Raw genomic sequence first — 27300 nt, 5'->3', positions numbered from 1 at the left:
AAAACTAAATAGCATCATGCCCTCTGTTAGTGAAAAAGAAGACAAGAAAGAGAACAGCAACTCATTACAGTTTATTAGAGTTTAACATGCTGAAGTCAAACGGTACAGAAGAAATGTTGAGGTAACAAGGAAGCAAACTGCATACACCACACACACACACACACACACACACACGAGGCCCTTCTCCTTCTGTTCATTCCCTCCAGCTGAAGGTAACGGATGGAATTCTATCGAGACCTCTACAAGCAGCAACGTCCTTCAGGAGGGGAAGAGAGGTCCGGCCAATCAAAACTCTCCCGACTCTACACCCCATACTCACCAGCATACGGGTCTAGAGCAGAATCATGTGGAACAGAGACACCAGTAAGCTGTACAGGGCTCCAGTCTTATTCTAGGTGTGTGCCAAACACACACACACACACACACACACACTGCGGATCAGGTATCAAATTCAGAATGCAGAATTTATCCATATCCTGTTGCCGTCGTTTAAAGACTTCTCCTCATCTTCCAGAACCAGCTGACTGTCTCAACAACGGACACCGAAGATTCATTAATGCAGAAGAATTTCATTAATTCATCCAAAAGCATGTGGTCACCGATAATAAAGCAACTTCAGAACTACTCACAACCTTCTCATTACATTAACTTTACTTAATTTAAATAACGAGAGCGGGGCTCTGGACATGAATTAAAACAACATTGGTTGAGCTAGGACGCGCGCACACACACACACACACACACACACACACACACAGAAAACAAAAACACTGAACAGAAATACTGAAGTCCACAACATCAACGTTTAAAAGAAGTTTATAAGTACGTCTATATAATTCAGAAAGGAAGGTACTGAAGAGTCCCACCGGCGGTTCTCAGTGAGCGCCATCTGCCACGTAGCGCTTCCTTCCATTTGACAGAACTAGAGAAAGTGCCGGAACATTTCCAAACCTCAGCTACGCTTAGTGCAACGGAGCAAACCACTGCAAACCAGCCTCTTAGCAGAGCGGGCGTGGCTCAACAGGAAACACACTTTACTCCATCCGAATCTGATCTGGTCTCTCGTCTCATGTTAGTGTTGTGAAAATCACTGCTGCCGAGTTGTATCTTAATGCGACTGGACATAAAATGCACGTCGTATAAAGAACCAAAAACAGACACGTGTCCCTTAAATCCTACACAGTTCCCTTATTCTTATACTTCTGCATGAATATCCATCCCTTATTTCCAAACCTGTACCAGTTATATGAACACGTCATCATCTATCAGTCAGGGGGGAAAAGAAATAAAGTGATTTTTACAAGTCCAGTGTTTTACAAGATCAGGTTGGAGGAAGCTGAACCTTTGAACCCAGCAGAGCCTGGATTTGCTGCTGAGGATGGGTCAGGTTGGTGGGTCGGGTCAGGTCAGGCAGCGGCCTGCTGCTTCCCTTGTCTAAGACTGGCTTAGTAACAACAGAAATGTCCTAATTAAAACCAGTCAATTGGAATAATTGAAGAGAGGAAAAAGCATCAAACACCACTCCAGCAGGGCAGACCACCTTTATCTTTGGTTAATAAATAATCTGAAAATGGTGTTAAAACTCTGGAGGAAACCCGTCGGGAGGACTCCTCCATCATAAACGTTGACAGCAGCAGAGCTGGTGGTGAGTGACTGGGTGCCGAGGTGTGACGCGGAGGGGGACGGGGGGACAGCAGCGCAAGAGGAAGGACCAGGCAGCATGGACACCACGACACGCCTACACAGCAAACAGGTTGTCCTCAGGCTGCTGCACCTTTTTAGTGGCCGCTGGAGTGGCACTGGTCACCGTGGGAAGGCTGTCACTCGGGGGCGAAGGCAGGCCAGGGGTCACTTCAGCTGCTTTGGCCCGCTCCTCCAGAAACTTGTCGAACTCTGAGTAGGAGAGAACCATTATCATGATATTCACATTAAGGTCATTCACAATGAAATTTATTATAAATGGGATTATTCTATTTTTCAGTTGAATCTTGAATAGTGCAATGGTTTTGGGTTCTTAAATGTTCCTAAAAGTGCTTTTATATCGATCTTGTTGGTCCCTAATTCTGTATCTGAAGTCTTTTTCCGAAATTCACTTTGATCCAGTCCCACAATGAGATTTCCCAGGACGCACCATTTCACCGTCTATAGCTTTAAATGCTAATGAGGAGGAGAGAGGCGGGACTAGGAGGAGAGTGGCCAATAGAAGTTGAAATGATGTCATCAACACCGACCAACTGGTTCGTCAAAGTCTCTCTGGGTTGAAAAAGCATGAGAAACGGGAGGTAACCTTTCCCCTTATGACATCATAAGGGGACAAATTCCAGATCCGACCATCTGAGCTGCCGCTGTCTGAATGGTGAAGCAGGACGACCAAAACACTCTTTACACATATCGCCATTTCTAGCCACTGCAGGACCACAGACAGGCTTGGGGACTTGTATTAACGTTAATCAAATAACGGTGCTCTGGCATCTAATAAATGCTGTAAGCGTAATAATCCAGGCATTTAAAAAGAATATTTTAATATGTTAATGACACGCCTCTTTTGATCCTCCTTTTGCTCGCATGACAATGAATTGCCTCTCTCCTCCAGAATGTGACCTGTCATTGATGTACTGACAGTTCGTTGGGGAGGTTTTCTGCACCGAGGGGACGTGGACAGGCAGAGGAGCAAAAAGTGCATTTACACACACAGATAATACCTTCACTGGTCACGCCCTCTTCAGCGCCATCTCCTTTCTTCAGGCACGCCGAGAAAGGGAAGAACAGAGGAAAAACAAATCAAAACCAGAGCGGTCACGATAGCACGAAGGAGATGGGTCAAAGGTCACCCTCATGAGCCTTGTTCACATTGTAGCATCAGAATGTTTAATGAATCACTCTGTGTTCACTAATTTCTCAAACATTAAACAAGATTATTGTAGTTTTTTGTCAATTTGTGATCCTCTGACCTAGCCAGAAACCTCCATAAATACCTGCATGGGAATGACAGACCTTTAGAGGTAAAAGCATCAGACCCTGCATCCATGCGGCTCTGTCTCTGGTTAAATCTGTTTAATGAACGAGTCATTTCTATTGCAGATGCTGTAATGCGAACGACATTGGGGACAACAAATCAGGGGACACAAGACCCTCCCTTCATTCTCACATCGCACATATACACTCCAGAACGTCCACAACACACAAATCAGACCAAACCCTGTTCAAAACTCCACGAACATGCAGAGGTCAGGTTCCCGACAAGGGACTGATGTGAATCAGATGCCTTTCTTTATCGCAGTTCCCTCCAGAACTGTGGATTAGCGAGTTAGAACAGATGAAACACTCCAACTCCACATGCGTGTGATTATTGCAGAGCACGTTGTGCTGCCCCCTTTGGGATAGGAGAGAAAACTGCCCCTTATTTACAGGCAGGCGTGAGAGCAAGTTAACAGAAAGGGATGTGAATGGTTAACTGAGGGGTTAATGAGTGACACTCGGGGAAGAAAGGAAGGAGAAGAACAAAACCGCAAACTGCAGATGAAAAGGGAAACGAAAAGAAAGACTTCTCACCACGTCAGTACAGAGCCACTCCTCTATGTCATCCATGACAGAGGACTGGGCAACAGAAACCTGTGGAGCGTAGTCATGGAAACCACCCCCATAACAAAAAAAAAAAATGCAAAAAAGGGGGGAGAAAACAAAGCAAAAAAAAATAAAATATCTGCATATCTTCACTTACAAACGAAAAACACACAAAGCGCTGCAGAGATGGGGGAAAAACAAACAAAAAAAAAAAGGAGATGGAGAAGAGACAAGAATAAACATGAAGGAATCCCCAGTGGGATGGCGGTCAGAGTCATCAACAGAAAAACCTCAAATCACATGACAGGACACACACACACACACACACACACAGCAGATACCATCATCATCATCATAAACAGGAAACTGACACTCAGATTCCTGCAGTGAACAGTGATACAGCAGGAACATTTTGAAATATTTACTTTTTGTACAGAAGTGCTTTTTCTGAAGCGTTAAATTAAACCCCCAGCAAGGCAGGAAGTACCAACACAAACACCAGAAGAGGGTGCCAAACTTCAACTTCGTATCTCCACGGGGGTCCTGGAGAGCACCGGTCCTGTGCAGTTTAGTTCTTTGCTTGCTCCACCACACAATTATGAGTTTTGCTTTTATTTAGGTCTCGTTGGTCCCCTAATACTGTAGCCTCTTGGTGCAGAATTCCAGCCACTTTGATCCAGTCCCGCTATGAGATTTCCCAGGACGTGCCGTTTCACCGTCTGTAGCTTTGAATGCTAATGAGGAGGAGAGAGGCGGGACAAGGAGGAGAGTGGCCTATAGAAGTTGAAATGATGTCATCAACCCCATCCACCAACCAGAATGTTTGGTGCAGACAGGAAGTCGTGTCGGCGTTTTTCCCCAAAAAATAAAATGAACCCGCTGGTTCTTACGTGACAGAACTAAAAAATACTTTTGTGCTCATATCACAGAGCAACTGCAGTGCTTCACACATTTGGAAGCCATGACGGTCGGTGGAGATCATGTTTTAGGGGAGGGGCGGGAAATTCTCTGGGTAGAAAAAGCATGAGAAACATTTCCCCTTATGATGTCATAAGGGGACAAATTCCAGATCCGGCCATCTGAGCTGCTGGTGAAGCAAAATAAATTCTTTACACCGACCGCCATTTCTAGCCACTGCTGGACCATAGACAGGCTCTGGGACCTCGTATTAATGTTAAATCATCTCACAAAGTGAAAATTTCATAATAGGGGACCTTTAAGGACAAGTTGGTAGGTCAAAGAGGTTAAATCGTGTGTGCCTTCCAAAATTAGGGTCTGAGGCATAAAATATAAAAAGTTATAGAGTTCTCACCCCTGCTGTGTTCTGCTGTTTCACCTCCAAGGTCGGAGCTACTCCACCTGCAGCCTGAGTGTCTTCAAAAAGCGCACTAAAACAAACACACAGTCAAGTAAAGGGTAATGTGTGGTGAGGCAATGGTTGTGCAAGTGATTGTGAGCATGTTTAGTTTATGGTGGTCACGTGGGTCTTGGGTCTTACTTCCTGGAGGTAGGTACGTTGCCAGTTCGTGTCTGAGCGAACACGTCGAAGTCGTCTTGCTGCTGGCGGCTGTTCAGGGTGCCCAGGGTGCCGCTGACGCTCTCTGAGTCCATATCTGAGGAGGGAGGAACCATCAGCTGACCAATCTGGGCGTAGTTTACAACTGACGTGTCACCAAATGACATTTTGAATCTGCAGATTTCATACCGCCATGGTGTCCTGACAGGTGACAGGTCAGTGGCAGATGTCTCGGTGACTCACCCAAATGAGCGAGTCGGGAGGAAAGGGTGCCTGGCGATGAATGGGCGGGGCCTGTGGATGGGTGTGTCCCACTTATCATGGGCGTGACCACTGCAGGGGACCCAGGTCCAAGGTCAATCAGGTTGTCTTCCGTCGCCTCGCTGAGCACCTGCGGTGACACAGCACCGACACACACACACACACACACACACACACACACACACTCTCAGCCTCGGAGCAAACCCCCTCCCATGTGACAGCCCAGACAGTGTAGACATTTGCATTAAGTGAGATTAGAACCTGAAACCAGTGCAATGATGCAGTGCAAATTAAAGAGGAGAGTAAATTACTGTGAAATTAAATAAAAATGAACACGTAAACCAATAAATCTGATGCACATCGAACAACCTTAAATCCCTTTTCACCCCTGATAGGACAGCCTCTCCCAGCTGAGCTGTGGCTGTCCTACATCACAGCTGCAGCTACGGAACACTACAGGAACACGGGGAACTGGGGTTCCGTACGTGAAGTCAGCGGTTAACGCCGATGTAGGGCAGCCATGACTATGACTGGAGACACAGAAATGGGCGTGGCTCGGTCAGCGACTGAGACTGCAGCGGCAAGCCGGTGGGATCCGAAGCCCTTCGCTGAGCGAAGGGAGGCTCAGAGGAGTCAGGGGGAGGAGGGAGGCGTAGAAGGGGGCGGGGCATAGGAGGACAGGCAGCATTCGCAAGCAGGGAGGCGGAGAAACGGTCCGTCCTGCCCAGGGATTCAGAGTGGAAACACGCCCATACACCAGCCAGCCATGTTTCAACACCGCTGCGGCTCATGACAAGGCAAACACTACTGGGATGACCTTCATACTTGCCTGCCTCAGCTAGCAATGAACGCCACACACACACAAAGAAAAACACAGAAAAGGAAAAACACGATAAATCATATAAACATGCGTCCAGCGGCTCTGCTGTGTGCAGCAGGTACATCAGAGACTACAACGGTGCGTCCGCTTTACAGGAACTACAAGACAGTCGGGGGGATAAGCACCGGGCAGGTGGAGACGAGGACAAAGACGAAAAAGAAAATACAACAACGATGGCGACGACAAAACCAGTGCCCATGCACCGCATTTCGGCACGTCAGCAGTGACTGTGCGCGCTGTGGCAGTTCGGGCCAAATGGGTGCAAACTTACTCCGTTATTGACTCCCTGTGCACTCCGACCAGACCGGAACCGCTCGTATCTAAAGACACCAGAACGAACTGTCAGGACAGGGTCATTTTACATATTTACTGATGCAAGGTGGTTGTTAAAATAATCAGGTTCACGTTCAACATTCAAACCTTTAAACTCCTGGATAATATTCACGGCATTCACAATTTGATGTAGTCATGGTTTATGGTGCCGTAAGGTTCTCCTCAGAGGACAATACACAAATACAGCCAGGAGCCAGGGATGGCTGCAACAGGCAACATTTATATTTACCTTTGTGTTTAGTGCACTTGCATCAAAGAAAACGACGTTAACCTTCAAGAAATTTATTATAGAATTATAATAAATTTGTTATAGAATTTATTGATCCACAAATGGAATATTCCAATAATGAGCATGATCAGAGATCACCTGATGATGATTTGTGCTCCACAATTTAACATTTTTTAAAAATGCATTGCTGATTGCAATGACCTATTCTTGTGCTTTAGCTTTGCATTCACTCAAGCTCCATTGGTAAAGCCTTAAAAAAGGCAGAATATCGATGAATCAACAAGAATTGTGTTGGTATATCACATGGACATGCATGGTGGGAGGAAACCTTCTGTTAACAGTTCAGATCACAGTGTTGCATACCTCTCGTATCTGAGGAAGATGTTGTTAAGGTCGTCATTAACGTGCAGCAGCTCCTCAGTCACCTCCTCGTTGGAGACGCGCGAGATCAGCTCCACGATTCTCTGCTGCATCGCCCTGCAGGTGCGGTTCAGCTCCTGCACGGAGAACAGCCTCGCTCAGCACCCGAGCCCCGCCTCCCCCACACCAGCAGCCCGGCAAAAACTCCGCCTGCTTCACCTGCAGCAGCTCGTGGTCCGAGGGATCCTCCTGTCCCGGCACCATCTCGGTCAACATCTCCGACATGACTTTAGCGTTGCCCCGCACAATGTCCAGCTCGCTGCGCAGCCGACAGATCTGCTCGAGAAGACAGGGACAAATAAAGGACAGCTCTTTACTCAGAGCCACTGCTCTGGGCCAGTGGTGGCCTAGCGGTTAAGGAAGCGGCCCCGTAATCAGAAGGTTGCCGCCAAGGTGCCACAGAGCAAAGCACCGTCCCCACACACTGCTCCCCGGGCGCCTGTCATGGCTGCCCACTGCTCACTCAGGGTGATGGTTAAATGCAGAGGACACATTTCACTGTGTGCACCGTGTGCTGTGCTGCTGTGTATCATTAATCATTCAAGGAAGCGGTTTGACGAGGACGGTGGCTCTGTTTTTCTGCCATGGCAGCTCACGTCCCTCGATTGGACCGGACATCGGGTTTACCAGGTAAGTAAAGATCATCTCGCGCACCTGTTCAGCATTGGGCGTGATCGGTCCCGCCATGTGGACGTTGGGCATCTGAGTGACGGAGTGGCCGGGCGGAGATGTGACGGGGGGTGGCTGGGATTTGGGCTGGGGCGGGGCACTGTACTTATTTAGTACCTGGTCACCCTCCGGGCCGGTCTGTAGCTGTGGGCGAAAATGAACCAGAGACTCGACATCAGACCGCCGCCCCGTTGCTCGCGCTCGCACAGGCGTATAGAGCGGGCGGAGCTAACCCGCTGTGGCGTATGGATGGGAGACAGCGTCTGCAGGTCCGACATGGGGAACTCCACCCCTTTCCTCTTCAGCTCCTCGTAGATGTGCACCACGCCGGTCAGGTCCGGGCTGCTCCTGAACGCGTCGGCCCACGCCTTCGTGAGAGAGGGCGGAGCATAAACCAGGCTGAAACTCGGAAAAACCAAACTATGTCTTCTATGTTCTCTCTACGTGGGAGAGGTTTTCAAGTAAGAATTTCATTGTGCTCTGTACGCTGTACTTTGTACATATGACAATAAACTTCAACCTCAACTAATTTCCTTTAAGGAGCCCGTGACACACCGGAAACGAGTTACTATGCACAACACATAAAACAAAAGTGCTCCATAAACTCCTGACCCTCCGCACGTAACCCGAAGCCCGGCAGGTAACCGGACCGCATCCGTGCCAGCGAGCCTGGGCGGCAGGCCGCGGGCGAGCTGCTTTCGCCGAAACGCACCTGAACGAGGGCGAGCACCTTGTCCTGTACGATGGCAGGGGGGTTGTTCTTGGGGGAGATGATTTTCACCATCACCCCGTCGATGAAGTCCCGCGTGGTGACCAGAGCGTGGAAGCGGTAGCCGCAGTTCTTCACACACGTCTCCAGGACCTGACGTGGCGGAGGAGAGGGAGGATCAGCGCGGCACAACCACAAGCAGCCTTCGTTTACAAATGATTTATGCGAGCGCGTGGCTACCGTCAAGGTCAGCATTACTTCTCTGTAGTTCCGGTTGCCATTCAGACGCTTTTTAATGGCCCTTAGAGCATCCTTGGGTCTACGTGACAGAGAGAACAGTGGCGCATTATGGTAAGAAAATGGGGGGATCAGAGACGAGTGCTGCCAATCCAAACCGGTCACCCACCCGTCCTCGGTTTCGTTGATGATGTCGCATATTTCCATGTTCAGCGTCCAGTCCTCGGCCTGCAGCGAGCCGTCGGTGGCTTTCTCTGAGGAGCACAGACATGGTTTATACCCACCGATAACATTCATTCCAGGAACAATCGACACAAATGCAGCTGCAATGGAGTCGAACAGAAACTGAGGCGAGAAAGGCGACATTCGCAGCCCTCTGCTCGTTACTGATGGTGGACATTTTGAGCAAGACGGTCCTGCTGTGGCCCGATTGTTCACTGTACCCATCGTCCGTCCTGCATGTGCCATCATAGAGACACACCGGTCGCATCACCAGAAGACCTGAACACTTTGTGCAGCTGACGGAGCTCAGAGACGTAAACACCATGTCGTTTAGCAAGACAATATATGTATGATATTTTTCTTCATTTCGGACCGTATACTGTCACGCAATCTAAGGGTAAAAAAAATATACATATATATTTATATCGAGTCTTGGTGCCGCTCCTACCCAACAGCAGCTTAGCATTACTAGCCATGCTAACGCTAGCTCGTTAGCCTTCGTGGCCGCATTATAGCGCGAATAAAACCTATTCGCTAAATACATAAGTTGGGAAAAAGCCCACGCATCGCAACAACAGTTCAGTACAGGAGCGCGGAGCAGACCGTACCGATGCACTGGCCCACCGGAGTGCTGAACGGGTTTCCCAGTAGGAACTCCATCTTGACAACAAACCAGCTCACGGCTCGGGGCGGAGAAAAGTGCGGAGGCCACGCCCCTTCCGGAATCTCATTGGTTGTCGTGTTGAAAGAGGGAACGCGATTCGATGAACACACTGCCAGTCAAAAACAGTTCCTTATTTATTTATACAGCTTTTATTCCTACATAAAATAACGCTTGACAGGTTTCAATACAAATGTCATTACCATGCCAAAAAATACTAACGTTACCGTAAACGCTTCTTATATTAAACAAAAGCATACGTAAAAAGACAACGGTTTAAATACATTGATCGCAACTTTTTACCATTACACCAGGTGAAATCTAAGAGAAACCTTGAATTCTTTCCAAAGTCAAGCGTTCATTGGTGGAATTATCTCTGTTTCCCTCAGCAGTGTTAAACGGCGAGTTTCTGTGGTCTGTGGTCCCCCCTCCACACACAGTCTTGCGTTTCTGCGCTCAGTCCTGCAGGAGTTTGCGTTTGACCGTACAGCTCTCAGAGGACAGCTGCACAAACAGAGCTCCCGCCGCTGAGCGCGCTCGCAGCTCGTACATGTCGTAGTCGTGAGCCCACTCCACATTGCCCCAGCGCTGGATCTGTAAAAGAGTAACATCTCGTACTAAGCAAAGAAAACGAAATGAGACAATTACTAAAGGCCTCACAATTTTGAGATGATAGTTATCTGTAGGCTGTGTCCTGATGCAGAACCACAGTTCTAAACGAGAGGAACGCCTTCTGTTGATCTGCGTCCCAGTGTGAGAGTGCGAACAGTCAAAGGTGCCTTGGAATAAGCAGAAGCGCGGCGAACCTGGTACTCCTCCTCCAAACGAGACAGTAGCACCGCCTGCTCCACGCTCAGGTGTCTGTCGACCAGTCCGAGGGACAGAACCACGGACTTCAGCTGAGTGATCACGTACTCCAGGCCTACAGACAGCGGTGAGAACAGCAGTAGTCACAAACCACAGGTCCAAAGCTAGCAAGTTGTCCCAAGATCAGGGGTCTCCAAACTTTTACCCAGTGAAAGCATCCCAGAGCAACTCCGGTTTCAAAACTTAATTTACGACCAAAAAGATCACACAGAACACATACTGTGTAGGAAAGATTTAAATTCACTTGTTCACGTTGCATTCAATGTATTTCAATATTTCAAAAGGCTTTTTATTTTTAACAATAGACAATGGAAATAGCAATAGAGTCTTATTTTTACAGTCCTGGCATAAAGATTCTGCTACCGTGGTCTCTTTAATTATCCCGCCATCGGTGAATGGGTCAGGATGCGCGCCACTTTAAAAAAGTTTTTGAACACGGCTCTTTTACATTCTCTTTGCAGAGGCTGCTTCTCACTGGAAAGAGAAGTTGCTGCCACGCTCGTTTTTTGATCGAAAGAAAGGTTTTAAATCAAATTTGTGTTAGATAGTTGATTTCTTGGCGAGCCACTGGCAAACAGAGTGAGCCCTGCAACTTGCAAGTCAAAGGTACCTGTGAGCGACCAGAAATTATAAGAGAGCAGATGCTGACGAAAGGTCTCCTTCGTTTCTTCTGGGATACTTGGACCCATTATATCTGAAGATGAGCCAATGACAACATTGTACCTAAAATACAAAGCAGATGGTGGTAAATAATACTTCAAAAGTGAAATTCATACATTTTAAAGCATTGAAAATCAAGTCTGCATTGGAGCCCTGCAAATAAATACCTTTTCTCAATCCAGGCCATCACAGGGTCCCACTCATTCTTCTGAAGCTCAACCAGACCAGGAGGCTCTTCCACTCTGTAGCTGTAGACACAAACGAAACCACAGCCAGTCACACGTTCATCTGGCCTCATCATATTTTCAGATGCAGAACAATACCGTCAGAAAGCACAGCGCACCACACAGTGTCTGTCTCTAAAAACTTCAGAGCTGCTGAGATCATCTGGACCTGATTGCGCTGGGTAGGGTTGTCCAAGGCAGTGTTGCACAGAGTGGTCTGGTGGGGGAAAAACGTTTAGAATTAGAATACCATCGTAAAAGCACGCAGGGAAGAAACAATTCACTACTTAAAAAGTCACATGGACGACACGCACAGCACAGAATCTTCTGGTTCGGTCAGTCTCACCATGTGCATCGTGTAGAACTTGAGCGTGTCTTTCTGAGCGTCCCATTCCGTCGCCACGGCAATGGCCAAGGCTTCATTCGGTACCGTGAACAGTTTTCCTCCAGGGGTTCTCAACTTCCGCCTGTCCAGACTGATCTCAAACAGCCCGCCTGCAGGAAATTCCCGTACTCCATCAACATACACACATAATGTCGCTTACATCGGATCTCATCGAATAAAGTTCTTTTTACCGTCGCCTTGTGAGATACTGACATCTTTGTAGAACTTCTTTCTCTCTGCGGGGAGCAAAAAAAATGTATTCAGTCCACCTCTTGTTCTCAGTGACACAATGTTCATCCGCCATGAGATTTTCTGGGGTGCTTGTCTTGGGTACTGAGCTGCTGGTGGGCGGGGTTGGTGCCGCCCCTTTCAGTGACGTCACGGAACAGTATTTCTACCGGTACATTTACTTTCATGGTTCAGAACACCGAAATATCGATACCGTTGTGCTATAATCGAGCCACTACTGATACCAACTTGGTATCGATAGTATCGATATTTAGGATCGACCCGGACATCCCTAATGCACAGTCTATGACAATGTGTTATTGAAGCAGATTTTCTGAGAAACGTCAGAATGTAAATTGCATGTGTACGATCATTTTAAGTTGCTGGTACGACACTTCAACGTTTGGCAACACTGGAAAAAACACCCACCTGCTGCGGCAGTGGAGTACGATGCGTTCTGAAAGAAAGGTGTCCGACCAAGACTACGACCTTCATGTCTGACAGCAAGAGGCAAGAGCGTCGGAGCGACCCCACCACGAACTCTCACAAGTCGTCCCCACATCATGGAAAAATGTCGGGGAATTATTAAACGCTTTAAACGGTGTAAATGCGGACGACCGTGAACACACTAGTGAGTAAATATATGGACAAGTCAGTACGGAGCTCTAAACACATTGATGTAATTTCTCAAAGGTTAAAGCAAAAGCCCAGCGCCTCAAATTCCAGCAAGCCACCATGCTGTTGACCTTCCGGATATAACGAAACACGGCCGTGTGCGACTGCATTGTGGGAAATGCAGTTTTACAGGAACAGCTTCGAACAACTTCGTTATTCAAATGATCTATTTGTCAATTGATCGATTTGTCTAGATATATACCTATCTAGACAAATTATTCAGAAAGTTGACATACACATGAAATTTACAAAATGTTATTACTTGAAATTACTTGGTATTCTGAACAGCGGTATTACGCCAATCTAAGGTCTCTGACGTTTTTAAGAGTACGGTGTTAATTCTTTTAAAAAGTGTTTTTGTTTTGTTTTTGGTGTATTTTAAGTAGACGTTGTATTCACTTTGTGACACATTTTATATAGAACACTTAATCAGTAAAACTCTGTTCAGAAGTAAATGAGCTGAAACGGCATAAACGTCAGTAATTACGTGACGCCAGGGAACTACATCCGCAAATTACCCATCATGCGTTTCGGGAAATGGTCCAATCGCCGGCGAGCTTTTTGAAGGCGTGACCTGCTCCGTGCTGCGTCGAGGCTCGCCCACTTCCAAGCTGGGGAGCCAGCGCTGTCGGCGGCTTGTTTTCACGCCGATCCATGTCCGCTGGGCCCCTGCCCTCGGCGGCGAGTGACTCGGGAAGGCGCCGTCGCGGCTCTGGCCGGAGTTCCGGGCGGTCAATGTAATGCCGGTCCGCGCCGGCCCCCTCCGCAGCTCCCTCATGGCCCTCCAGTCCTCGGCCTCGCTTGTTCCGCCGCCCCCGATCCACACGCAGCAGCCCGGCGCGGTCACCTCGCTGCTGTACAGCGGCTCCCGCTTCCGCGGCCACCAGAAGAGCAAGGGCAACTCGTACGACGTGGAGGTGGTGCTGCAGGTAATCGGCTCCGGGTCCCGGGTCCCGGGTCCGGCCTGCGGTGCTGCCGTGGGTCCGGCCGGCTGTTACCTGGCGTGTGTTTAAAGAACACGTCACTTCACGTCACGTCACGGCTCTCTGTGTGTGTGCTTGGGGTTGGAAATGTGGTTTAAAAACCTCCGTTCCCAGTGTGACTCCAGGGAGTTCCTGTTCTCTTTATTTTCCCAGCACGTCACCATGGAGGACTCGTATCTGTGCGGGTACCTGAAGATAAAAGGGCTGACGGAGGTGAGCTGCTGCCCTGACGGGCCGCGCCCGGCCCGCTCGCTGGCCCCCCGGCCCCCGGCTCACGTTCTGTTGGTTTGCAGGAGTACCCGACGCTGACCACGTTCTTCGCGGGGGAGATCATCAGCCCGAAGCGGCCCTTCCTCACCCGGAAGTGGGACGCAGACGAGGATGTGGACCGGAAGCACTGGGTAAGGCCGGACGCCGCCGCCGCTTCTGCTTCACGGCGGCCTGTTCGGCTGCTTTAACTCCTTAAATTGGGTTTCGATCTCCTCAGGGAAAGTTCCAGGCCTTCTACCAGTATGCCAAAACCTTCAACTCGGACGACTTCGACTATGAGGAGCTGAAGAACAGTGATTACATCTTCATGAGGTGGAAGGTGAGAGCCCTTCCCTCAACTGACCTTTGACCTGCGTCCCTGCTCTGTTTTCTGAGCCTGGGGTCATGGGGTCACAGGGTCTGTTCTGTAATTGCTCTAGCTTATTCCATCTTTCCAGACTGCAGGAGTGTCGGCCATTTTGAACATAATGGACGCCAATATTTTGTGACAATGACAAGGAACAAACTTTAAATATACGGCAGTTTTTAGAAGTAATCTTCGTATGTTTGTCCAATACGTTTTACTGTGAAATGTTCAAAGGCATCTGACAAAAAAATCATTTACATTAGAGTTTAAGGCCGGTTTTGAGAGCAGTGACACTAGGTAGCTGAACTGCATTAGGAGTGAAGGCCTAGTGGTTAAGGAAGCGGCCCCGTAATCAGAAGGTTGCTGGTTCGAATCCCGATCCGCCAAGGTGCCACTGAGGTGCCACTGAGCAAAAGCACCGCCCCCACACGCTGCTCCCCGGGCGCCTGTCATGGCTGCCCACTGCTCACCAAGGGGGATGGTTAAATGCAGAGGACACATTTCACTGTGTGCACCATGTGCTGTGCTGCTGTGCATCACAAGTGACAATCACTCCACTTTATACTTTATGATATTTCTGATTCCGCCACGCTCGTCCTTTTCGAGGGGATTTAGATCAGGTTGGACCTTTAGGAACTGACCCTTTAGTTAATGCTTCATTTTGCATGTAAAAAAGGATGGAAAGGGCCGAGGACAGTGGGGGCGGCCGGGTTCGAATGACACTGTCTCTGCCTCCCATGTGCAGGAGCAGTTCCTGGTCCCAGATCACACCATCAAGGACATAAGCGGCGCCTCGTTCGCCGGATTCTACTACATCTGCTTCCAGAAGTCCACCTCCACCATCGAGGGATATTATTACCACCGGAGCTCCGAGTGGTAACGGCCCCTTTTCTAACGGATTTGCGCCACCAGGGAGCGCTAGATCGTCACTAATCCGTCCAGAAAGAACTCTGAACGTTACAGTCGTGCATGCAAATCTTTCAGTCTGAATTTCGAATTCAAAGTCTTTATAGTAAAAACCTATTTCTCTACACTGCAGACAATTGTCCCTTTCAACTGTGAAACTGGTACTCTCTCTCTCTCTCTCTTTGTTTTTTTGCCCCATAGGCCAAACATTGTGGTTGTTTCTGGTGGATCTTTAGTTCAGGGACAATATGGATGGTGCCACCTAACCGTGCATCACATGTCTGGGAGCCTAAACACACATGCTAGCGCTAGCTGGGCTTCTGTAGTTCTCTCTTCACATGCCAACCAGCTTAGTGCCAACATTGTGCTCCGAAGAGCCCGTATGTGGTTCATCCCCCGCAATATGTTGCGTATTGTCGGAATCTCCACCGGACAAGTTCTAGATGCTTCTGTCTACGTCTGTCCCCCTGATCCACACGTATAATTATGTATTTTTTTTTGTATTATTTTAAGGTACCAGTCTCTGAACCTGACCCACATCCCCGAGCACAGCGTGGCCATCTATGAGTTCCGGTGACACGCGGCCTCGGCGCCGCCTAAGGACTTTGTGCTGCAGCCTCCCAGCGACTCGGTGACGGGGACGAGGCGCTGGAGCGCGTGGAAACCGCCCCCATCTAAACTAGTTTCCGATGGCAACGGACAGACTACGGACTGGCGGCAGCGGCGGCGAGCGTCACCGCCTGTCCGCCGCGGCGCGGACGCGTGGGGCCGCGGCCGGAGGGGCCCCGTGTGTGTTTTTAAAGTGTCTGGTTTTTAAAGCTGATCTTCACCGACTCTGCTGCTTGTGTTCGCACTGGTGTGGGCGTGGCTTCTCCAGCAGCTGCACTGGGCTTCGTTTGAGTTTTAGCTCTGGACGTGGACGGATGGACTCTCCAGGCGATGGACAGTATTGCTTTATTGCTAAGAACACGTTGTATAGTGAACGGGGGCAACTTTATTTTGGAGTAAAGGCAAGACTTTAGTTTTAACGACGAATTTGCTGCGTGTGAGATGGTGTAAGATATTCGGGGAGTGTGTGTGTGTGTGTGTGTGTGTGTGAGTGTGAAATATGCTAAAGGTCATAGTTGCTTCACAGCGCTTCTCTTCTGAACCTCCTTTCACAGAACTGATTTTCCTCAAAGATCTTCTCCACGCCAGACATCCCCTAATGTGTCTAACTATGCAATGTGACGGCGGCTTCCGTGGTGTTGAAGAGAGACGTTTCACCGGAACCTTCTGTTGTGTTTAGTGTTTACTTTTATTTTCCTGCCTTTTGAGAGCAACATGCTTAACCTGATCCTGTCGTCTTCTTAAATACACAAGTGTGTGTGTGTGTGTGTGTGTGTGTGTGAGTATTTGAAACTGAGAGTGTGACCATGTACAGAGAGAGCTGGTGCACAGTAAAGCATATATGAACACAGTTTTTTGTGCCCTGTCTCATATCACTAGTCCTCACGGGACAACTTGGTTATATACTTTTGTGTGTGTGTGTATATACACGACTAAAAGTTGTGTATTGAGTCACAGAGGTATCTTCAGGTTACAATTTTGTGTTTGCATAGATTTATTAAAATGAAGTCAGTGAGATGCTGATCTGTAGGCCTGTTCACAGTCAGACAGCAACGTTGTGTAAAATAATGCTCTATATTAATATTAATTTTGAAGCTTTTGTGACTCTGAATCCCAAGTCACTTTCCATGTTTGAATGTAGGTATGATAAAAGCGGTAAATATCTGGGGCAGGTTTGGCATCGCACGTTTTAGGTGATCCAGTGCTGTGTGAAATGACATTTAGCTCCTTAATTTGATCTGTTTTTATGAAATGAATGAATCAGAAATCATCGTTTTCCAAAATGTAATTTTCAGTGAAACCTCAGCTTGTTAAAGGCCAAATTGCAGAAATCCGGGACATTCAGCACCTGGCACATAGGCAACATGCGTAAGGCCGTAGGGATGTGCGGATCCATACCAAGATGGTATCGGCGTTGGATCGATATTTTCGGTCTTCTGAACTAACTGATAGTAAGCGTGCCAGTAGAAATACTGCTCCTCACACATCAACGTGACTGTGATGTCACGGAAAGGGGCGGCCCCAGCCGGTTAGTTTGAACGCCAGCCCCGCCCCCCAAACAGCCACCAAATCCCCCCCAGGAAAATCGCATGGCGCCGCAGGAAGCACAATTTTTAGTTTCTGTCGTATGGAAACGTGTGTGTGTGTGTGTGTGTGTGTGTGTGTGTGTGTGTGTGTGTGTGTGTGTGTGTGTATGTGAGAGAGAGAGTGATGCTCTGAGAACCTGTATATTGGGTGTCACACCGCTGGTTTGAATGAAACAACACTGGGTCGTTTAACGGAAACAGTCGAACCCAAACCCTGCACACTGTTGCTTTTATTCACTTAAACGTACACTCGGTCCTCCAGTTCTCCACGTTCAGAACATCATCTGTGTTTCACATGAACAGGATTCGAAGTTCTGTGGGACTTTTGGATGAGCCACTACTTCCCAAGTCAAGTCCATACCTAAAAGTGCAGGGACAGCAGGGTAAATTACAGGGTAAAATACTCTGTACTAATTGCTACAGCGACATAATTAATTAAGGACGTCCGTTCAAATATCTTGGCAAATTGCAGATGAGGAATTCAGGTGAGTTTAAGCTGAATGGGGTTGGGTCAGTAATGATTGACAAGAACTTTCTCACAATTTTCATACATTTGGATATTGATGTTTCTCTTCTGACTGCACAGAAAGTAAATGGGACTGTGCTGCTGTGTTGGAGAGTATATAATATACACCTTCTCATTCAATGTGTTTTCTTTATTTTCATGACCATTTACGTTGGTAGATTCTCACTGAAGGCACCAAAACTAAGAATGAACACATGTGGAGTTCTGTACTTAACAAAAAGTGGAGACCTGGACTCCACAGTCACCGGACCTGAACCCAGTCCAGATGGTTTGGGGTGAGCTGGACCAACAAGTGCTAAACACCTCTGGGAACTCCTTCAAGACTGTTGGAGAAGCATTTTAGGTGACGACCTCTTGAAGCTCATCGAGAGAATGCCAAGAGTGTACAAAGCAGTAATCAGAGCAAAGAATATAAAACATGTTTCATTTATTTCACCTTTTTTTGTTAAGTACATAACTCCATATGTGTTCATTCATAGTTTTGATGCCTTCAGTGAGAATCTACCAACATAAATGGTCATGAAGTGATTGTCATTGTGATACACAGCAGCACAGCACACGGTGCACACAGTGAAACATGTCCTCTGCATTTAACCCATCACCCTGAGTGAGCAGTGGGCGGCCATGACAGGCGCCCGGGGAGCAGTGTGTGGGGACGGTGCTTTTGCTCAGTGGCACCTCAGTGGCACCTTGGCGGATCTGGATTCGAACCTGCAACCTTCTGATTACGGGGCCGCTTCCTTAACCGCTAGGCCACCACTGCCCCTACACTTCTCTAATATTTATCGTAAATTCTGTAGCAGACGCTTTCAGGCATTAAACACCACATTCCCATTAATTTTACTCCATGAACATTTCCCAAGTTTTACTTGAAAAAGACAAAAAGGCGCTACTTCCTGTGTTCTACAATGATGGAAAACGTGGGAGTAGGCTGGTGGCTCGGAAGAATGAGCTTTACGCTACGGTCATAACTGCTGTGGTGGGTTGAGATGGGCTCCTGCACCCACAACCCTGATATGGGGCACGCGTGTGTTGTATTCAGACAGGTCTGACAAACGTCACGCGGTGACCTTTGACCTGTTCGCACCACCGGCGATGACAGACCGACATTAGTGGTGCTCTCACAACTCTCCGAGGTATGCGAACGTGTATGAATAACAGACGCCCGTATTGTCCCGGCGTCGCGGCTGGTCACGTACACCACTGTCCCTCTTCGGTGATGTCACCCGATCACTCTTACTACCATCACTCATGGTTGATACTCCAGGAAGTAGTCTGTCACACAGATTTTCTTTCCCCCATGTGATCATGTGAAAGCGTAAGGTGTGGACAGGCCGGGCAACGTTTACGGGTTTCAAATGGAGTTTTGTTTGGACTGCGTTGTTTCTTTTCTGCGAACAGGATGTGATTCAGATGACTTCTGGGAAAATTGTCTGGCCTGTTTTATGAGGGAGACCCGTCTTATTTTATAACTTCAGCCATTTTCTACACCGCAAAGTGTGCAGCCCATTTCGACCGAGTGCAAAGTGGCTTCATATTTCAGTGAAACAATAAAAAATTTAAATTACTGTGAGGTCTGTCCTGACAAAAGACGACTGTTATCTCAGAAAGCCAGAGGGACCTTCTGCAGCCAAGAAATATCTCATATCACAACAGGATCTCATTTTTTGTGGTTTAACTTGACCTATTTTAAGATTTATTCCAGCTTTTGTTACAGTTCACATGTATTGGCTCACTTTGGCTCAGTTTGAATACCCGGAAAATGGATTACGTGTAATGCGTAACCTGATATGAGCTGATATTTATTCTGCTTTTGAAACTGATCATGGGCCGGGTCTTAAAACACCTCAAAAGGTAAGTATTATAAGTATATATGTATATATAATAAGATTATATGTATTTTACAGGTATAATGTGTGTGCACAAGAGAATATTTTCCTTGATAAACATTTTGTATTTCTCTAGTGACGAGTTTTACAGTAATTTGCCATTTTTAAACGTTTAGTTGGGCCTGTTAGTGATTCTGTTTTTATGCAAGAGTAGAATATCCAACTTAAAGCGCCTGACATTTCAAAACTCTCTCCTTCACGTTGATTCTTTTTCTACAACGTTAGGAGGATTAGTCCATTTTTATCAACACAGGACTGTAACTCACTCCTGGTTGGTCTTCATTTTCGCACTAATCAACCTCTCCAGATGATCCAGTGATGATCTCTCATCACTCCTCGCTCTGCACCTCCATCTCGACTCTTCTCTGGCCTGGAGATGAGGTGGTGGAATCAGCTTCCACTAGATCTCCCAACATCTGAACATAAAAACTTTCCTGCTTAGAAAATATTTGGACTGAAAGAGCTCTAATGTACACTTTTTATACCAAGTTCTGAAAGTGATGGATATTTGACTTTACTTTTGGAAGTCGCTCTGGATAAGACGCTGGATATGTCGGTGCAGAAGGATGATAAAGGGCCGGGCCAAAGTTTGTTAAAAATGTTATATCCTGACATTCTAAGTGCATTTATAAGCTCTGTAGGAACCGATTTTGTGTCTGAAGATGTAAATACAGGTAGAACGTTCCCGCATTTACATCAGCACGACTTTCTTTCCTCCCTGCATTTCTGGTTCTGTCAGTTGTGATTTAGAGAACTGGTGCAACGTGGAAACTTTCCTCCGACTTGTACGTAAAAGTGGACTCATGGAAACGAGCTGATGTGATGAGTGATCCGCTGGGGTTGCTTGCTGGTATCTTCACAGTATCTAGCTTGCATGAACTCTCCAGGGAACGAAAGTTCTGGGGCGCTGCCTGTGATGAGCGGATCCTGCGCTAACGTGTGCAGGTACTGAGTTTCTGGGTTCACCTGGCAAGAAAACAGGGTGGCTGGACATGGACGTACAGATGAGTAAAATGCTGGACTGGAGCTTGGAAAACGAGGGAACGGCTAGAAACTGGAGACGTTTTTGTGGTTGGCACCATTTTCTGTACGGTGTTCGGATTCGTTCACGTCTAAGTGCTGGTCCTTTATCAGAAAACCACACGAGAAAGAGGTCACAGGTCACTCTCATGGAAAAACAGGCTGCCGGAAAATCTGAATGCTGAGGGTTCCCGTCTCACTCGCTCGTCCCTGCGCGTACGAACTGTCACCGAATGTCCTGGCGGCCCCTGTGTGTCCACCAGGAAGAATTCGAAATCAGTGTTGTGTAATTTCTTCACTGGTAGCTGACATAACAGCTCCATCGGCAGGAAATGAACCGTCTCACCTGTCTGGACTTTTTCCCAGTACATTCCCAGAATGCTTCTCAGCGCGGTTCATTTGAGTTGCATAAGCGCCGTTTTTATGTTATGCAAACAATGGCGAAGGTTTCCAACGATCATAGCCATGTTGTGTCTGTCTGTAAGTTGCTGTTTTTTTGGTCAATTTTCCAGCCTGAGTAACTACTGTGACGTACGGTAACATCCACGGCAGCGGTGACAGGGGTCACTGCGAATGACAAGAGATGATGTACGTTCATACCTGTCGTGACTACAGAACAGAAACCTGGCTTCAGAAGAAGCGTGAGATGCAGGTCATACGAGCGGTTGGCTCTTACAGTAACCGGCTCTCGGAGCTATTATTAAAAAGCGACAGACAGCAGCATTATGTAAGGCCACGTAACACCAGTTTCAGCACAAAAGGGACACACAAGTTAACTGTGTCACTGGAGCAACTTCCTTACTGCAACGAGCCCAGCCCTGGATTTTAATGTGCTTATTACATATTATTACTGTTGATCATTTAACGGAGCTTTTCACACATTCATTCAACAAATTCTTTTACAAACTGCTTACAAGTCCATACTTAAGGGGAACTGCAACCTGTGAATTGGGCACAAGTTCCATAGTTACATCGTAAGTAGTGGCATAGCAGGTAAGGAAGCGGCCCCGTAAACGGAAGGTTGCGGGTTCGAATCCCGAACCGCCGAGGTGCCACTGAGGTCCACATGATGAAGGTTGCGTCCCCACACGCTGCTCCCCGGGCGCCTCTCATGGTGCCCACTGTCACCAAGGGTGAGAGTTAAATACAGAGACCACGTTTCACTGGGTGCACTGGGTGCTTTCACTTCACATTCCTACAAATACTTCATAGTATATGTGACGGCTTTTCTGATTACCTGCCACTCTGCAGTGTACTTGCTCTGTGCTTCTTATCAGAAAAGCCTACCTCCATTGCAAATTATGCTGCCGATACGGAGGTGCGTGTGGACCGAAGTGGAGTACCATAGTCAGGAAGGTGACAAGTGGGTTGGTTTGACACGTACGGTAAAATGACAGACCAGCTATTGCATTTAATTGATCATTTTCTACAGCCACTTAATCAGAGGTGCGGTAAAAAAAAAAAAAAATAAAAAAAAAGAGACTATATAATAAATCTATATTGACTTTTTAAAGCTAATAATAGTTACTAGTTGTTTTTTTAGTTGACTTTTTCAGCCCCTCCCTGTATGTGCTTCTGTTTTCAGCCTCTGGCATGTGGTTGACCTTGTTGTCAATGGTTGCAAGTTTTAATAAGGCTCCATCTGTGCCTTACACTGATGCTCTCCGTGTTTTTAATGCATGCATTATATGAATGACTGTTAAATAAAATATAATCCAAATGAAAATATTCTGTGTGCATGTATTGTTGGTGGCCATGCCCGGCTCGCGGAGGCCTCCTCTGTGAAGTGGCCGCCTCACGTGCAGATTTGGCAACAACACGGCCTGATGACGTCACGGCACGAGAACCCACCAGCCCGGACCACGCGTGACCTTGAGCGGGGGTCACGGCTGTCACGAGACCTTGTGAAGAGCTGCCAGCTCCAGGACCGCCGCCTCAGATCTGGGTGACACCTGCCCGGCCATCACACACCTGCGCACCATTCCCCTGTCCACACACACACCCACGCACACGTGTCTGGTCATCACACAGAAATTATAGCCGGATGACATACGTGGACCTGAAACACACTTTGTTTGATTTTAATAAAGCAAAGCCCGGCCCTTTTGGCTCTGCTTAAAGCAGAATTCCGAACAGAATTCTTCCCTTTTCACGCTGAGACGATTCCTCACAGCCACAGAAAGCATAAAATAGCTGTATTTGCTTGACTGGTGTCAGTTTCAGTGCCTTGTCATTACATAAAACCTTACATGAGCACAGGAAGATGCATCTCACGCAATTCTGGCAAATCACAGGGGGTTTACAGCCTGAACTAATTATAGAAAGGACGCAGGAAACAGACCTGTTAATATAGACGCTTTTACGGTTCATTTTAATTAGTGATGGTTTTTCAGTTGGAAGATAGTAACATTTAGTAACTTTTTCAGAATCTATTGTCTTGATTAACAGAAATTTTCAAACCCCACTGACTACCATCCTGTCCCTGAGCAGGACACTTAACCCTGAGTGTCTCCAGGGGGGACTGTCCCTGTAACTACTGATTGTAAATCCCCCTGGATGAGGGCGTCTGGTAAATGCCGTAAATGTAAAATATATAATAGAGAAGTTTGGTTATGTAACACCTACTTAGTAATGATCATTTTATTAGTTCATTTGAACTGTTATTTGTCTCACCTGTTATGAGATTTCGGGTCTGACTCCCACGTGACTCATAATCGCTCTTTGTTTTGCCGGTTTCCGCCCCCCGCACGTGCCGGGAACGCCCACCCTCTGCGCAGGTGCGCTCCAGGCCACGCCCACCGCCGCCGCGGGTCTATTTAAAGCCCCGTTAGCGGCGGCTGCAGTCACTCGCGGTCCGGTCTCGGGTTCAAGTTCAGGGAGGATGAGCGCGCAGCGGTACCCCGCGAAAATCCGGATTATGGGAGTGATGCAAAAGGAGAGTGTGAAGGTATCACCATCATCCTCATCATATTCTCACTATATTTCTCTCCATAATCAGCATTTTACAGACATTTTACAGTTATATGAATGTGTGTCTTTAGATGTTCATCGCCTCGGTGCTGTGGTCAGATCATGGAGAAGTGATCATCTACAGGTCGTACCAAGACTTCAAGAAATTCCACGTAAGTTCGGATGAACACAGAAGCACGATGTAATCCTGATTTTAGAAGCGCCACGAATAATCTTCTCCCTGTCCGGTCAAACAGAAACAGCTGAAAAAGAAATTTCCCAGAGAAAAATCTTTTCCTCGAGGAGAGAGGATTCTCCCGACATTCAGAGGTACAGAACACACACACACACACACACACACACTGTCAACAAATCCATCTCACACCTCTGCTGTCTTCTCAACACAAACGCAGGTGTGAAGACCAGCTTTCAGAAGAAGGGCCCCAGCAAGATGGCTCGCCGCTCGAAGCTCCTGGAGAAGTACTGCACCGAACTGCTGCAGTGCGACCCCAACGTCATCCAGAGTTCAGAGGTCATCCAGTTCTTCCTGCCCAAGGAGCACGACCTGCAGCCCGAGTTTGCGAGGAACAGGTGAGCGGCTGCCCGCCTGCTCGTGGTGTGGTGGACGTGACGGACCTGACGCGTTCTTCTCCTCCCAGCATCATGGTGCTGCTGTCTGATGACGTGGCGGAAACGCCGGCTGCCTGGAACCCTCACGAGAAGCGCTTCAGCGTGGGAAACGTCACACAGCCGTTCGTGACCAAGACGTACCGCACGGTCGCCCCGTATGAGACCAAGGACACCAAGAACAGGCCCTTCAAAGTGGGTGTGGAGGAAAGGCTCGACGTTCTCATCAAAGACCAAGCAGGTGAGCGGCAGCACAGACAGCCAGAGGTCATCACTGGTCCACCACGTTGGAGCAGAAGGTCCTTGATGGACTGTGTTTTTTACGGTGTGCGTGCTCGGCAGGATGGTGGCTGGTAGAAAATGAAGCCAAACGTCTGGCCTGGTTCCCTGCCCCCTACTTGGAGGTGTGTGAGGAAGAAGAGGAAGACGGCGTTGACGCCACAGTCGCTGCCTGTACGTAGCCCGTCTCCGCGTCTCTGTTTAGAACGCGGCCCGCCGTCTGACGCCGTAATTCCGGTCGCCAGGTTCCCTGTACTGTGCCGTTAAGAACTACGCCTCAAGGAAAGACGATGAGGTGTCGGTGAACATCGGCGCTGTTGTGGAAGTGCTGCAGAAGTCGGACGATGGCTGGTGGCTCATCAGGTACGGACATATTTCTAATGATGCGGTGTTCGGTGAATTTGGCCCGTTGGTTGACCAACGTCTTCTTCACCCACAGGTACGATGGGCGGGCGGGCTACATTCCCTCCATGTACCTGCAGCCGTATAACAGTCCCTACGTCGGCCTACAGATGCTCCACGGCCAAGTGTACAGATCCACCCTGAACCTGTCCACCGCGGTGGCCACGCCCTCCATGGCTGCCGAGAAAATGAAGTCCCGGTCCCTGGAGACGCTGCTCGAGCCTCGGCGGGGGCCCGACCCGGACCTCGGCGAGAGCCGAGAGAGCGGCCTCAGCTCCGAGTCCAGCTCCGAGGCCGAGTTCAGCTTCACCTCTTCCGGCAGCAACTCGCCCACCTTCAGCCTCTCCGGCAAAGGGGAGGAGGCGGAGCTCCGGGGAAGCGGCCAGCCCAAGCTGGGGGCTGAACGTAACGAGAGCCCAGAGAGGGGGTGCAGGGCCCTGCCCAAGGTCCCACCCCGTCCCCAGGCACAAGAGATCCTGACACGCTGCACCACCTACACCCGCAAGGTCGCCATGGAAACCAGGGCTAAACTGTTACCCCGCGGCATGGAAATCCCAGCATGTTAAACAGGGAACTTTACTCCATTTGTTCAAGTACGTTTTGATATTTATGTCAAGATCATGTTTTGATTCAGATGCCACATTTATTCAAATAATGAAGATTTGTGTTGTAAACACAAACTTATCTTATACATGTGATGGAACACGAACCACGGCAGAATGTTACAGTTTACAATCATGTGAAGTATTAATTTACATAAATGTATGTAATCATTTACATAATCGTTCTGAATTTATATATGTATATTATGTGTTTCCTTGCTATTTTTAACATATATTATTGGACTTGAGGGGCCGGAAGTCTCTTGTATTCCATAATGGAACCTTTACTGAACAACTTTATTTCCAACTGTAATGAATAAATATTATAATTTTGAAAAATCTTTTCAATTTTTGCCTTTTTTTGCTACATTAAATTACTTTTTTTTTTTTTTTTTTTTTTTTTTCATTAAAAAATACAAAAACATATTTGTGATTCAATGCTGACTTCAGTTCAAGGACATGTACATTTACAACAAATATCAGACGCCCTTAGCTAGAGCGACTTACAATCAGTAGTTACAGGGACAGTCCCCCCCCCTGGAGACACTCCGGGTTAAGTGTCTTGCTTGATTTCCTGGGTCTTCTGGTTCATAGGCAAGCGTCCCATTGTAAGTCGCTTTGGATAAAAGCGTCTGCCAAATAAAGTAAAGTAAAGTGTTACCTGCTAGGCCACTACCACCTACACCCTTTAGGAATGTCCACCACGCCTGTGCCTTTTATAAAAACATTTTTTATTTTAAATTGCCCCTCGGGGACTAATAAAGTTTGAATTGAATGGAATGCCTCAACCAGAAAAACAGGCCTGGGTACAGAACTTATCATGACACAATCTGACACCATGAACCAGACGTGGAATTCTGGATACTGAGTATGTTCCATACAGCCGCAGAGAAGCCCTTCTGCCCCTGGCGCCTGTTGACCGGATCATTGGTCCTGACCAACGACCAGGACCCTTAATCAGCAGGCTGTCCTGCATCTATCATTTTTGTTTATTACATATAATTTGTCATTCTAAAGAATTTAAGTGGAATGAATGACCACACCTAAAAAACAAAGCAGCAGCCTTTATAAGCAGCCTTCAGTTTCATGTGTGAGTTTTTAAACGGCAAATACTCTATTTGTGTATGTATGGCAACATTGTGCCCTTTGTTGGTTACAAGGCCATAAACTTTCAGTTTCAGATATTTCTAAATCCTCCAAGCCCCACATTCCTTGCTCTATTTGCTGTAGGTTGGAGAGGCATTAGCGAAGGCTCGCGCTTTTGAACCCTGAATACTGAAATTAATCCGTGCTTTTCGGAAGTTAAACATGACGACTGGGTGCTGTGTGTCGACATTCGTGTTAGGTCCTCATAAAAGCACTCAGCAGTATGTCAGCATGGAATAAAATGAACTTAATATCTTTTACTGGCCAGATTGGGGATTTCATGTACTTTGGATCCATTTGCCAACGTTCTTCGTTGTTTCAGCCCTCAGTTTCCTTGTGTATTGTGGTTGAATTTCTAAAGAGGGTTTAAATTGTCACCCTGTTTCATCAGACGGGGGGAACATGAGCCGCAGCAGCAAG

General features: G+C 47.6%; 4 protein-coding genes across 8 annotated transcripts; 2 read left to right on the top strand and 2 right to left on the bottom strand.

Moving 5' to 3' along the window:
• Nucleotides 1–58: 58 nt before the first annotated feature.
• LOC114772602 (TOM1-like protein 2) lies at nt 59–9721 on the bottom strand. 5 transcript variants are annotated; one of them, XM_028965485.1, is made up of 16 exons: nt 9649–9721; nt 8988–9072; nt 8822–8900; nt 8585–8734; nt 8106–8240; nt 7858–8016; nt 7363–7479; nt 7147–7280; nt 6493–6541; nt 6171–6179; nt 5324–5471; nt 5063–5177; nt 4877–4952; nt 3553–3612; nt 2703–2739; nt 59–1893 (listed from the first exon to the last, which is right to left on the bottom strand). In XM_028965485.1, the coding sequence occupies exons 1-16, from the start codon at nt 9698–9700 to the stop codon at nt 1739–1741; spliced, it is 1560 nt and encodes a 519-aa protein (XP_028821318.1). In that variant the 5' UTR covers nt 9701–9721; the 3' UTR covers nt 59–1738. The 5 variants fall into 5 exon arrangements, with proteins under 5 accessions (XP_028821318.1, XP_028821320.1, XP_028821322.1 ...); XM_028965487.1 differs by having other exon boundaries at nt 8840–8900; XM_028965489.1 differs by lacking the exon at nt 3553–3612.
• A 99-nt stretch (nt 9722–9820) lies between these two features.
• On the bottom strand, nt 9821–12856 carry LOC114772603 (ATP synthase mitochondrial F1 complex assembly factor 2-like). The gene is made up of 8 exons (XM_028965491.1): nt 12495–12856; nt 12029–12073; nt 11799–11947; nt 11572–11669; nt 11396–11476; nt 11179–11291; nt 10508–10623; nt 9821–10295 (listed from the first exon to the last, which is right to left on the bottom strand). The coding sequence occupies exons 1-8, from the start codon at nt 12628–12630 to the stop codon at nt 10158–10160; spliced, it is 876 nt and encodes a 291-aa protein (XP_028821324.1). The 5' UTR covers nt 12631–12856; the 3' UTR covers nt 9821–10157.
• Nucleotides 12857–13302: 446 nt separating this feature from the next.
• LOC114772610 (glucose-induced degradation protein 4 homolog) lies at nt 13303–16704 on the top strand. The gene is made up of 6 exons (XM_028965503.1): nt 13303–13669; nt 13877–13936; nt 14017–14124; nt 14211–14312; nt 15085–15215; nt 15759–16704. The coding sequence occupies exons 1-6, from the start codon at nt 13481–13483 to the stop codon at nt 15820–15822; spliced, it is 654 nt and encodes a 217-aa protein (XP_028821336.1). The 5' UTR covers nt 13303–13480; the 3' UTR covers nt 15823–16704.
• A 7033-nt stretch (nt 16705–23737) lies between these two features.
• Nucleotides 23738–26021, top strand: LOC114772616 (NADPH oxidase organizer 1-like). Its single transcript, XM_028965510.1, has 8 exons — nt 23738–23822; nt 23917–23997; nt 24082–24154; nt 24238–24415; nt 24484–24692; nt 24794–24904; nt 24976–25093; nt 25170–26021. The coding sequence occupies exons 1-8, from the start codon at nt 23757–23759 to the stop codon at nt 25696–25698; spliced, it is 1365 nt and encodes a 454-aa protein (XP_028821343.1). The 5' UTR covers nt 23738–23756; the 3' UTR covers nt 25699–26021.
• Nucleotides 26022–27300: the final 1279 nt, after the last annotated feature.

This window comes from Denticeps clupeoides, unplaced genomic scaffold (assembly GCF_900700375.1).
Source record: "Denticeps clupeoides unplaced genomic scaffold, fDenClu1.1, whole genome shotgun sequence".
Classification (NCBI taxonomy): domain Eukaryota; kingdom Metazoa; phylum Chordata; class Actinopteri; order Clupeiformes; family Denticipitidae; genus Denticeps; species Denticeps clupeoides.
This window is presented reverse-complemented; position numbering and strand designations above follow the sequence as displayed.

What these genes read in the sequence shown, in the direction of transcription:
- LOC114772602 (XM_028965485.1), bottom strand. Translation starts at nt 9,700, where the DNA reads ATGGAGTTCCTACTGGGAAACCCGTTCAGCACTCCGGTGGGCCAGTGC. An exon ending in TCACGCCCAATGCTGAACAG is followed by an intron (nt 7,480 to 7,857) that starts GTGCGCGAGATG and finishes CTTCTCGAGCAG; the next exon opens with ATCTGTCGGCTGCGCAGCGA. An exon ending in ATCTTCCTCAGATACGAGAG is followed by an intron (nt 6,542 to 7,146) that starts GTATGCAACACT and finishes TGGTGTCTTTAG; the next exon opens with ATACGAGCGGTTCCGGTCTG.
- LOC114772603 (XM_028965491.1), bottom strand. Translation starts at nt 12,630, where the DNA reads ATGATGTGGGGACGACTTGTGAGAGTTCGTGGTGGGGTCGCTCCGACG. An exon ending in CAGTATCTCACAAGGCGACG is followed by an intron (nt 11,948 to 12,028) that starts GTAAAAAGAACT and finishes AATTTCCTGCAG; the next exon opens with GCGGGCTGTTTGAGATCAGT. An exon ending in TTAGAGACAGACACTGTGTG is followed by an intron (nt 11,477 to 11,571) that starts GTGCGCTGTGCT and finishes TTGTGTCTACAG; the next exon opens with CTACAGAGTGGAAGAGCCTC.
- LOC114772610 (XM_028965503.1), top strand. Translation starts at nt 13,481, where the DNA reads ATGCCGGTCCGCGCCGGCCCCCTCCGCAGCTCCCTCATGGCCCTCCAG. An exon ending in ACGTGGAGGTGGTGCTGCAG is followed by an intron (nt 13,670 to 13,876) that starts GTAATCGGCTCC and finishes TTATTTTCCCAG; the next exon opens with CACGTCACCATGGAGGACTC. An exon ending in TACCACCGGAGCTCCGAGTG is followed by an intron (nt 15,216 to 15,758) that starts GTAACGGCCCCT and finishes TATTATTTTAAG; the next exon opens with GTACCAGTCTCTGAACCTGA.
- LOC114772616 (XM_028965510.1), top strand. Translation starts at nt 23,757, where the DNA reads ATGAGCGCGCAGCGGTACCCCGCGAAAATCCGGATTATGGGAGTGATG. An exon ending in GATTCTCCCGACATTCAGAG is followed by an intron (nt 24,155 to 24,237) that starts GTACAGAACACA and finishes ACACAAACGCAG; the next exon opens with GTGTGAAGACCAGCTTTCAG. An exon ending in GATGGCTGGTGGCTCATCAG is followed by an intron (nt 25,094 to 25,169) that starts GTACGGACATAT and finishes CTTCACCCACAG; the next exon opens with GTACGATGGGCGGGCGGGCT.